This window comes from Mustela nigripes, chromosome 7, assembly GCF_022355385.1.
Source record: "Mustela nigripes isolate SB6536 chromosome 7, MUSNIG.SB6536, whole genome shotgun sequence".
In the NCBI taxonomy this organism is placed as follows: domain Eukaryota; kingdom Metazoa; phylum Chordata; class Mammalia; order Carnivora; family Mustelidae; genus Mustela; species Mustela nigripes.
The window spans coordinates 52,681,231-52,693,187 of NC_081563.1; the positions used below are offsets into that span (position 1 = coordinate 52,681,231).

At 44.3% G+C, this 11,957-nt stretch overlaps 1 protein-coding gene across 1 annotated transcript; it reads left to right on the plus strand.

Annotated features, from left to right (window-relative positions):
• Positions 1–2,764: 2,764 nt before the first annotated feature.
• On the plus strand, positions 2,765–9,260 carry FIGLA (folliculogenesis specific bHLH transcription factor; the record flags this gene model as incomplete). The annotated part of the gene is made up of 3 exons (XM_059407773.1): positions 2,765–2,971; positions 7,265–7,417; positions 9,009–9,260. Coding segments are annotated over exons 1-3 (612 nt in total), but the record flags the coding sequence as incomplete, so codon positions are not given.
• Positions 9,261–11,957: the final 2,697 nt, after the last annotated feature.

Genomic DNA, 11,957 nt, shown 5'->3' on the forward strand with positions numbered 1-11,957 from the left:
ACCACTGACCTGCACCTTTCACACTGCCAGACAAGAGAAAAATTAACTTTTTTTTGTTCACTAGGCCATTGCATCTTCGGGTAATGGCAAGGTAGGGGTACCAAGTCACCATCAGGTGTGACATCTCAGTTTAGATTCGTTCATGGGGTTGCTCTCCCTTAGGACAGAGGGCTCCATATAGGAATCTAACAGACAAGATGCCAGAAAGTGAGAGTTGGAGTTAACGGAGGGGAGCAAGGATGAAGGAATAACTTCTGTGGTTCTCACATTGGGTTCCTGCTACACATCAGTGTGCCCACTCAAGGATTTAGAATAAAAAAGAAAATGGCAATCAATAATGTCCTTTTTGGGGCGCCTGGGGGGGTGGCTCAGTGGGTTAAGCCGCTGCCTTCGGCTCAGGTCATGATCTCAGAGTCCTGGGATCGAGCCCTGCATCGTGCTCTCTGCTCAGCGGGGGGCCTGCTTCCTCCTCTCTCTCTGCCTGCCTCTCTGCCTACTTGTGATCTCTGTCTGTCAAATAAATAAATAAAATCTTTTTAAAAAAAATAATGTCCTTTTTGATGCTGAAGGAAATTTAAATAAATGGGTAAGTGATTTCCATTTTAAGCTTTATTTCCACACATTTGGCTCTTTTGCCTTCTGTTTGCTAGCAGACACCACCAAATAAACTTAGATCAAACAAAATCATTTTCCTTAAGTACATAAATAAATACTTAAGTACATAAATATAAATATAAATATGTATGTGTGTGTGTATGTGTGTGTGTGTATGACCCATGCTTATTGTGAAAAATGCAAGACATATGGAAGATATGAGGCACAGATCTTACCTCATTCCAAAGCCCACTGCTTGGGGAATCCCAGTTAAACATTTGGTGTGTCCTCTTCTCTTCCCTCGCTCTTCCCTTGTAGGCAGTGGCATGGGGGGAGCTGACAAGATGGGTCTGAGGAGGTGGCTGATGTGGCTAGGAAAGGGGCTATGGAATTAAGTGAGTAAATAAGTAAATACATTGAGGATAATGGGAGTCAGGTTTCTAGCTGTTAGAGAAGGGAGTTACAAATTAAGGAGAAATGTTGAGAAATCTTAGCAATTGGATTGGAATTGGAGGTATTAGTGTGAACTCACGTTTTTAAAATCTATTTACACAGAAATGTATATTTATATATATTATATATACTTGTATGTGTGTGTATGCTTGTGTGTGTACATATATATATTTCCTATCTGCTTAAAGGGTTTAGAAGGATTGCATCTCAAAAGGAATTAATATCTAAGCATCCAAATCTTTGTTTCTTTTTAAAAAGATTTTATTTATTCATTTGAGACAGATAGAAAGAGAGAGCAACCATGTGTGTAGGGGGGGCAGAGGAGAGGGAGAAGCCCCAAAATGGGACTTGATCCCAGGGCCCTGAGATCATGACCTGAGCGGAAGGCAGATGCTTAACCAAGTGAGCCACCCAGGTGGCCCCCAAATCTTTGTTTCTAAATTTCATTTTCCACTAAAAGAACTGACTGATTCCATGGCTGAACTGGGATAATCAAAGATGAGCATTTTCGGGACAAGTAAGAAAGCACGCAAAAAGTGATGGGGCCATGTCAAAAGAACAGAAAAACTAACATGAAGGGGCTCCTACAGACCAAATCGGGGCCATCTGAACATTGAAATAGGGATATGAATAAATTACATCTTATTAAACAAAATAAAAAGTCATGAGTTCATGCCGACGTAAATACAAAATGAATAAATAAATGGGGGAGAAGGAAAAGCTCTTCCCCACGATAGAATGTCAACAACTTGGCCATGAAATGATGGTTAATTCAGGCAGGAGTCAGCAATGAATGCTGCTAGAGGATATTGGTGATTTCCTCACAAAATATTTATCAATCAAAAGGAAAAAATCGTCCATTTATGATGAAGGAACCTGGCAGATACCACCTTGACTGGGTGATCAAGGTTAACTTCACCAGTTGTGGGACAGGTCAGCATCATGTATATCCCGAAGGGATGTATGGAGACAGCCCAGCATCTTTTCTGTGGAGTCCCAGCCAAGAAGGAATGGCCTAGGTCTGGACAGGAGGGAACCCTGGGCAGACTCCAGTTGAGGGACGGCCTTCAGAATGAAAGACCTCTCCTCTTTGAAACTGTCAAGGTCATGAAGATGGGGCAAGACTTAGGAAATGCTTTAGTAAAAGAATAATGAAATAGGGAATATTCAGAGAGACAAAGGAGGGTAGTGGAGTAAATGTGGAAAAAAATTAACAAGTGGAGAATCTAGGTGAAGGGGCTACTACAGGACCTCTTACTGTTCTTGCAACTTTTATGTTTTTCACAATGAACTTTTAAGTTTTGTGTGTAGCCATCAGTTTTTCCAGTAAATGTATACGTGTACATTTATATATTTGCATACATGTGTATACATGTATCCGGAAGCGCAGTCCCCAACCTGAATTGACCAAAGTAGAATTTTGGGGATGGGTACCCAGGTGGGCGGATTAAGAATAACCCAATTCCCCAGGTGGTTCCGGTGTGCAGCCAAATTTGAGGACCCGTTGTTGTCAGGAATCCCATGTTCACCGAAACCACCCGCGGAGCTGCTGAAACCCGGATCCCCAAGGGCTAATCTTCCCTACAGCCCCACCTGACTAACACGAGGCAAGCAGGAGAACAGCGACAGGTGGTCCAGGCCCCGCCCCCGTGCCTTGTGAGGCCCCAGGTGCGGGCGATGAAAGGCCGCGCGGCCCCCTGCGCTCCCGCCCTCCGCCATGGACGCAGCGCCCGCGCCGGCTCTCCTGGGCGTCCCGCCGGCTGAGGTGCTGGAGGACCTGCTGCGGGAGCAGTTCGGGCCGCTGCCTCAGCTGGCCGCCGTCTGCCGGCTCAAGCGGCTGCCCTCGGGAGGCTACTCGTCAACCGAGGACCTCCAGTTGGTGCTGGAGCGGCGCCGCGTGGCAAACGCCAAGGAGCGCGAGAGGGTGAGCGCCCTGCCCCGCGCGGGTCCCCAAGGCCACCCGGGCTCGGCCACCCCACGCCATGCTGCTCCCCGCCGAACATCTGGCCAGTAGCCGGTGCACCCACTCACGACCCCCCTGCGGGCCTCGGAGGCGACTCGAACCTCGGCTCGGGTCTCTAGCTTGAGAGATGGTAGTGGCCTTGTTACCCTCCTCCCTCGGCCGGCCGCTCGTTCTTTGACGGTGGGATGGCCCTCTCCCCTGCTAACCGCCTGCCAGGGGGTCCGGGGGTGCGACGGGGGCACGCGAGGCCCGTGACGGCGTCGAAAATGTCTCCGCTTGGCAGGTGCTTTCGAAAAGGTTAGCGCCCGGGAGCTGCGCCTCCTTCTCCCAGCCGCTCGCGCTGGGTGAGCGCTTGGGGCGCAAAGCGCTCCCACCGTCCCTTTCCCTCTCCTCCGCATCTCTGTCTGGAAGCAAGTGTGGGATGACCGGGCCCAGTGGAGGTTATTCGTTTCTCTTTCTTGGCGTGAGGAAACACGGTGCCCCGGTGTGCCGCGGCCTCCCACTCCAGCCAGTGCCTCATTTCCCCGTCAGGCGGGGACGCGGCGAATCACAAGGGGTAACGGTCCTGGGACTCGTAGTCCGAGCGACATCTACTGGTGGCTTTTAGTGTTTCTAACGGAACCGGGGCCCCGGTGTGCCCAGTCTGGTCTCCCTTGGGCTCTTTGCAAACTTGGAGTTTGACGGCAGCCCAGGCGTCCTAGAGAGGGGGCGGGGGCGGGTCACGGGAGGACCGAGGGGCGCCTTCAAGCTGGGGACTTGAGAGGGAGGTTCTCTGCTGGGGACGTTCCTGCATGCCCGGGCCCTTTGGAAGTGTAGCCCTTGGTGAATCCGCTAGGAGTGTGGGAAAGGGCGGAAGGAGAGAGGACCAAGTGAGAGTAGAAGACCAAGGGAAGCTGGAGAAACTCCAAGAGTGGGAAAGCATGGTTTCACCTGGCTTTAGACCCCCTTGCGAAAATAACCCTGCGATCTGATGTGACAATGTGGCCTCAAACAAGATTCTGATCCAATAGTTTGCATTTTATATGGTCCTTCCCATCAGGAAGCAAGTGCTTTCTGCAGAGAATTCGTCCTGGTTTTATTCTCTATTTTAAAGCTAATGACCTTCATTCTTCTTTACAAGGACAAAATTAATGCACCTGAAGATTAGAAAAATGACTGGGGAACAGAAACACCCATAACACAGATATAACTGCTATGAACTAACATTCTTGTATATATACCCTCCCAGTCTTTTTTTTTCTAGTTATGTGTGCACATATATAAATTATAAATTTGTGAGATGGTACATAGTTTTCAATTTTTTTCAATCAACGTTATCAAAAGCATTTCCTGATTATTGTTTTTTAAATTCAGCTAATTAACATATAGTGTATTGTTAGTTTCAGAGGTAGACTTTAGTGATTTTTCAGTCTTATAGAACACGCAGTGCTCATTATATCTCATGCACTCCTTAATGTCCATCACCCCATCCCCCCCTCCCCGTTCCCCAGCAACCCCGTTTGTTTCCTATGATTAAGAGTCTCTTATGGTTTGTCTCCTCTCTGCCCTCTGATTCTGTCTTGTTTCATTTTCCCCTCCCTTCCCCTATTCTCCTGTTGTGTCTCTTTCTCTCTCTCTTTTAAATATTTAAGTTATTTATTTGAGAGAGAGTGAGACAGAAGAGAGCCAGAGAGCATGAGTGGAGAGAGAGAAACAGACTCCTGGCCAAGCAGAGAGCCTGACATGGGACTTGATTCCAGGACACTGGGATCATTACCTGAGCTGAAGGCAGAACTTAACCAGCTGAGCCACTCAGGCACCCCCTCCATTTTGTTTCTTAAATTCCACATATGAGTGAAATCATGTGATAATAGTTTTTCTCTGAGTTATTTCACTTAGCATAATACTCTCTGGTTCCACCCACATCATTGCAAGTGGCAATATTTCATTTATTTGATGACTGAGTAATATTCCATTGTGTATATATACCATATCTTCTTTATCCATTCATTTCTTGATGGACATCTGAGGTCTTTCTATAGAATGGCTATTGTGGACATTGCTGTTATAAACCCTGGGGTGCAGGTGCCCCTTCAGACCACTACATTGGTATCTTTGGGGTAAATCCCTTGTAGTGCAATTGTTGGGTCATAGGGTAGCTCCATTTTCACCTTTTTGAGGAATCTCCAAACTGTTTTCCAGAGTAACTGCCCCAGTTTGCATTCCTACCAGCCGTGTAAGAGGATTCCCTTCTCCTTGTCTTCACCAGTATCTGTCGTTTCCTGACTTGTTAATTTTACCCATTCTGACCCGTGTGAGGCAGTATCTCATTGCGGTTTGGATTTGGCATTTCCTCATTCTTAAGAATTCTTTGAAAGAACAGCTTTTTACTGCATACTCTGTCATAAAATGGACCATACATCTCTAATCTTTATGCTTTTTGCAGGTTTTCCTGGTCTTTATGTGCATGTGTGATAATTGCTCTCAAATAAAATTCTAGTAATGAAATTACTGGGACAGAGGATGTATACAATCTCACAACTTTTGATACCAGATGCCCAACTGCTTCTTCCTAGAGAATTTTACTAATTTTAATCCCTTCTTATGGGATAGAAAACTCTTCCCTTTGCTCATCTCTATTGCTGGGTATGACTAACAATATTATCAGCTTGGCACATGAAAAATGATACCTAATTTCTATTTTGTTTTGTAGTTTTTTTATTTGTTTGTTTGTTTGTTTTAAATATTTTATTTATTTATTCGGCAGAGAGAGATCACAAGTAGGCAGAGAGGAAGGCAGAGAGAGAGGAGGAAGCAGGCTCCCTGCTGAGCAGAGAGCCCGATGCAGGGCTCGATCCCAGGACCCTGAGATCATGACCTGAGCCGAAGGCAGCGGCTTAACCCACTGAGCCACCCAGGCGCCCTGTTTTGTAGTTATTTTAACAAAGCTCCACATTTTCTTTTTCTTTTTTTTTTTTAAAGATTTTATTTATTTGTCAGAGAGAGAGTGAGCGAGAGCGAGCATAGGCAGACAGAGTGGAAGGCAGAGTCAGAGGGAGAAGCAGGCTCCCTGCGGAGCAAGGAGCCCGATGTGGGACTCGATCCCAGGACGCTGGGATCATGACCTGAGCCGAAGGCAGCTGCTTAACCAACTGAGCCACCCAGGCGTCCCCTCCACATTTTCTTTTTTTTTTTAATTTTCTTACTTTTTAAAAAAAGATTTTATTTATTTGACAGAGATCACAAGTTTGTAGAGAGGCAGGCAGAGAGATGGGGGGGAAGCAGGCTCCCCGCAGAGCAGAAAGCCCGATTCTAGGATCATGACCCGAGCTGAAGGCAGAGGCTTTAACCCACTGAGCAACCCAGGTGCCCCTCATTTTCATGCTTTTGTTGGTCTTTATATTCTGCTGAAATGGGATGACTGTGTCCATTATTCACTTTGATCTGGAGTGGGAGAGGGCTCTCAATATGAGTATATTGGCTTTATGGTGTAGTGGAAGCCAGTTTTTCCAAGGCCAGTTCCCTTTGGGGGATGGTCATCAGTGTTCCAAGCATTTAGAACTGAAGGATTAGATCCTAGAGACTTATAAACATAAAGATAAATAACCTTATTCCGCCTTTCAAATCTTGCCAACATGCAGATTCTCTAGACTCTAACACTTTACTCTGTTAGGCTGGGAAAGAGGTTAAAGAGTTGATGGCATGGTGCTTGAGTAGACCAAGATTTGCACATTTTATTCATTATCAGTACCACTTAGGACTTTCTTTGGGCCAGGTCAGGAAGAAGTGTCTTATGCGTGATTATATTAATCACCACAAAAAAGCTTACAACGTGGGTATTTTCCACTTTGCAGTAAACCATAGCTTGGTGATACGAAGTATCCTGCATTCTTATAAGGTAGTACATAGGGGAGCTGGGTTTCAAATCCTGATGTTTTGACTTCGAGTTCTAGCCATTTCCCCACTGCCTGAACATTGCAGTGGGTATGCTATAGGAGGAAGAGGAGGGGTTCAGCAGGAATACCGACCCCCTTCCCTTCCAGCCCATTCACCCAGAATGCTGAGTTTACACCAGCCCTTCCTCGATTGCCAGCAATGGCACTGCTGGTGGAGTGGTGATTCTGGCATGTGCCTGCTTTGGTTCACCACCCAGACAAGAGATGTGCAAACAAGCCCACACAGCCCTCTTCTTGGTTTTGGGGCGGGGGATAGCTGTACAAGTTAGCTTCTCTGTATGTCACTTTGCTTTTGTTTGTTTGTTTGTTTGTTTTCCAGATAAAAAATCTCAACCGTGGTTTTGCCAAACTGAAGGCACTTGTGCCATTTCTTCCCCAAAGCAGGAAGCCTAGCAAAGTTGATATCCTTAAAGGTGCAACCGAGTACATACAAGTTCTCAGTGATGTTTTGGAAGCAGCCAAAGACTCTGAGGTAAAGCCTTGAGAATTAAGAGCAGTAGCTACCATTTATTGAGCCCTTTCCATTGCCAGGCAGTTTATATGTTTCAATTGTTTATAACAATTCTGGGAATTAATTATGATCCATGTTTTATAGAGGAGGAAACCAAAATACAGGGAAAGGCCACATAGCTAAGAAATGTCAGGACTGTGGTTTGAATCTAGATCTGTGTGAGCTTTGGAGCCAAGTTCCTGGTTGAGGTCTATACTTACCTCCTGTCACTGTTCAGGGCATCTGAGGTCTCCAGAAAAAGAAGTAGCTTGCCATAAATCTTTAATTTAATACAACATTGATAGCTAGGGATGGAGAGGAGGCTTCCATAAACTCACTCTGTAGTGGTGGTTTTCCACTGAACTGGACTCAGAAAGGAAGAGGCATTTCTCTTGGAGAGGCCCTCCCTGAGAGACAACTCTGGTGGAATGCTCAGCAGTGGTTGTTATGCCAGTCTCATGGGATTTGCAACCATTTGGTAGAATGAAATAATTGAACCTGCTTTGCAAACCGTGAAGCACATAGTTGTCACCACCATTATCGGGGTGCAGAGCTCAGAAAGGTCCATTAGGCGATGGAAGCTGTGGGCTAGTTATACGGGCTGGATGTATGGTCAGGCAAGCCTTGAAGACCTGTAAGTGGATCAGTCATCAAAGGAGGGAAGACACAAAGAGAGAAAGACCTTAGAAATGAGCCCTCAGGGACACCACTGACAAGATGGAGGAGGAGAATCAGACAGGAGAAGGTAGCAGGAAGGTGGAGAGGAAAGATAGAACCTAAGGTCAAGCAGGGGAGAATCTTGGGAATCTGAGTGTAGAAAGTAGGGCAAGAAGCTACAGAGAGGCCCAGCATGTGAGATGTGGAATAGTATGGGGTGGAATGCTGCTTATAGGAGGTTGAGTGTAGGTTAGTGAAGTCCAGGCAAAGCACAATGGCAAATTTCAAGTCCATTATACCTGGAGATCTGAGACAGAAACGAAGGATCAAAAGGAGGGAAGAAATGGTTAGATTAGTGGAAGTCTCTTCTATGTAGCGATGTGATTGTGTTTGGGGATAGAAGAGAAGGACAGATACTAGAGAGTAGAGAAACATAATTATTCTAGAAACTTAAGGCAGGAGTGGCCAGGTATAGAATGATACTTTCAACCTTTTTTCCTTGTCCACTTATCCTGCAAGGGTGACTTCTGAGGGGATACATTCTGCAATGGTGGGAATGGATTATCCTGTTAGCCAATTGGATGCTTGTGCTGGGGCCTGACCACAGTGTTTGCACACAGGCAGGTGGCTGCTTTAGTTTTTCCTTGTATGGGTGACAGAAGTGCTTTGTGCTGCATTTATTATAAACTACAGGATCCGTTCCAAGGGATAATCTTTTTAATGCAGTTGCCAATTGCACAACATTTTAAGGTTGTGCAGTCTACTGAGTTTTCTTTTCTTTTCATCCATAATAACTTAAGATTGCCCTTATCACTTAAATGAAAATACATTGGTTAAAATTTTAAAATATATTGACTTAGATCTTCAAAATATGACTGTACTATTATACTGTTTGACAAATAAATATGATTTCTAGAGACAAAATCCGGATTGCCAGAACTATAGGAACAATCCTTCTGAGGCACCTATATCCTTGGCTGGAGACCTATCCAGAAACATCACCCAGCATGCCAGCTGTACTGTGGGCTTGAAGAATGAGGAGAAAAGGCCCTGGACAGATGGTGGCAGTGGTGAGTCAGCATATACTTGTTGCCAGAGTGCGATGTCTATGACTGGAGTTCTCTCCCCAACCAGGAGTCTGGTAAAGTGTTTCTTTTTAAATAGCCACATTGATGTCAAAAAAACCCAAAATATTTTCCTTGAGGTGTATGGAATTTTCCAGGCTAAAGATACTTGAAATAAGATCATTTTGTGAAAGTACCTAGGTGGGAAAAGTGGAGTTTGCTAGTTTGGAAAATCTATTATTATTATTATTTTTTGCATTTTTTTTAATTTTTAATTTTTTATAAACATATATTTTTATCCCCAGGGGTACAGGTCTGTGAATCGCCAGGTTTACACACTTGGAAAATCTATTATTATGTTTTCAGTTAATTGGTAAGCAACTCAAGGAGAAGGCAGCCCCTGAAGAGTTATCCAGTACAGACATAAATTTACTCTTTTATGACCCTAATTAATTCATCAAAAGTTTTCTAGGGACATCTGGGTGGCTCAGTCGGTTAAGCCACTGCCTTCGGCTCAGGTCATAATCCCAGGGTCCTGGGTTCGAGTCCCATGTGGGGCTTCTTTCTCAGTGGGGAGCCTGCTTCTCTTTCTCTGCCTCTGCCTGCCTCTCTGCCTGCTTGTTCTCTCTCTCCCCCTTCTGACAAATAAATAAATAAAATCTTAAAGTTTTTCTAACTGAGGTCTCCAGAAAAAGAAGTAGCTTGCCATACATAAAGATCCATGGCGACCCCACATACCCATGCACATGTGGGCACATGCATGCACACGTATTTTTTGGTTAGCCTTGTGGGAAGGCAGCATTTTCTTTTTTTTTTTAATTTAAATTCAATTAATTAACATATAGTTTATAAGTTTCAGGGGTAGAGTTCAGCGATTCATCAGTTGCATACAACACTCAGTGTTCCTTCCATCCCATGCCCTCCTTCATGCCCATCATCCAGTTATCCCATGCCCCAACCCCCTCCCTTCCAGCAACCCTCAATTGTTTCCTGTAGGAAGGTGCATTTTCTAAGTACAAACAAGAGTTTATTATAATAGCTCTTGTTTCTTTGCCACACTAATAAAGCTGCTAGATACAAGGCTCAGCCTGCCTCTCCAAGTCCACAAAGTAGATGGTTGGCCCTTGCTGTGTCTCACTGTCACTCTGACGAGACCCCTTGGTCCATTCTCCAGCACATCTGCTATAGATAAAACGGCTTGTAGGAACTGGAGCCAAGCATACTGTGATAAGTAAGCTGCATAGTGCAATGTACAGGACAACGGGAGCTGTGGAGTCACAAGTGACGGTTGGTGGTAGGAGGCAGTTTAGAACAGCAGCCAAATGCAGGTTCTAGAGACCAAACATGGGGGTTCAAATGCTGGTTTTAAGCCTTGCTAGTTGTGCATCCTTGAGTGAGCTACTGCATCTCTAATCCTCAGCTTTTCCATCTGTGGAATAGAAATGATAATTGTACCTACCTTGTCCATCAGGAAATTGTGAGGCTTAAATGGAATCCTGTCAGTGAGGTGTCTAGTGCAGTGTTTGGCCTCTCAGTGTTCACTTGGACATATGTTATTCAATCTGCTTGGCTCATCATGGGTAATCAATATTGATTGGTGAACAATCAACAATAAGCCACAGGCATCCTAGCTCTGTCTGTGCTCTGAGTTTATCCACTTGGCCCTTAATAATGCTCTATTCTGGTTTGAGGTCTTACAGGCTTCCTTGTGATTGGCTGGCCTTGACTGCCATTTCTTTTTCTTTCTTTCTTTTTTTTTTTTTTTTTGCATTATTTATAATTTTTAATTTATATCTCTTATTCAAAACATTTTTGTGGTAACAAAATAAAATTTGAAGATATCATTAAACTATAGTATTCAAACCAGAGTAAAAAACAAAACCAAGTTACTAAACAGGATTGTGATTCACATGAATAATACCATAATACCAGAAAAAAAAGGGCTGATTTATTACATAGACCTAAACCAAAATTACTTTTGTCTGATCTTAAGTCAAATATGCATACTATCAAATTTCATACTTCGTTTTAAAAATATTTTCACAATTTTAGGGTCTCACATATAAGGAATCCCTAAATTTACAAACCAAAAATAAATGAGTTTTAAAAATTAGACCGTTTTGGTTTAATAGTTATTTTTTTATTATGTTAGTCACCATACAGTACCTCATTAGTTTTTGATGAAGTGCTCCATGATTCATTGTGTGTGTATAATACCCAGTGCTCCATGCAATCCGTGTCCTTCTTAATAGCCATCACCCATGGCTTCACCCATGGTGAACCCAGGCTCACCCATCCCCACCCCACTCCCTTCTAAAACCCTCAGTTTGTTTCCCAGCGTCCATAGTCTTTCATGGTTTGTTTCCCACACTGATTTCTCCCCCTTCATTTTCCTCTTCTTTTAATTCCTCCATGCTATTCCTTATGTTCCACAAATAAGTGAAACCATATGATAATTGACTTTCTCTCTTTGACTTCTTTCTTTTTAAAAAATATTTTATTTATTTATCTGACAGACAGAGATCACAAGTAGGCAGAGAAGCAGGCAGAGAGAGAGGGGGAAGCAGGCTCCCTGCTGAGCAGAGAGCCTGATGAGGGGCTCAATCCCAGGACCCTGGGATCATGACCTGAGCCAAAGGCAGAGGCTTTAACCCACTGAGCCAGGTGCCCCTCTTTGACTTATTTCACTCAGCATAATCTCCTCCAGTCCCATGCATGTTGATGCAAAATTTGGGTATTCATCCTTTCTGATGGCTGAGTAATATTCCATTTGGACCACATCTTCTTTATCCATTAATCTG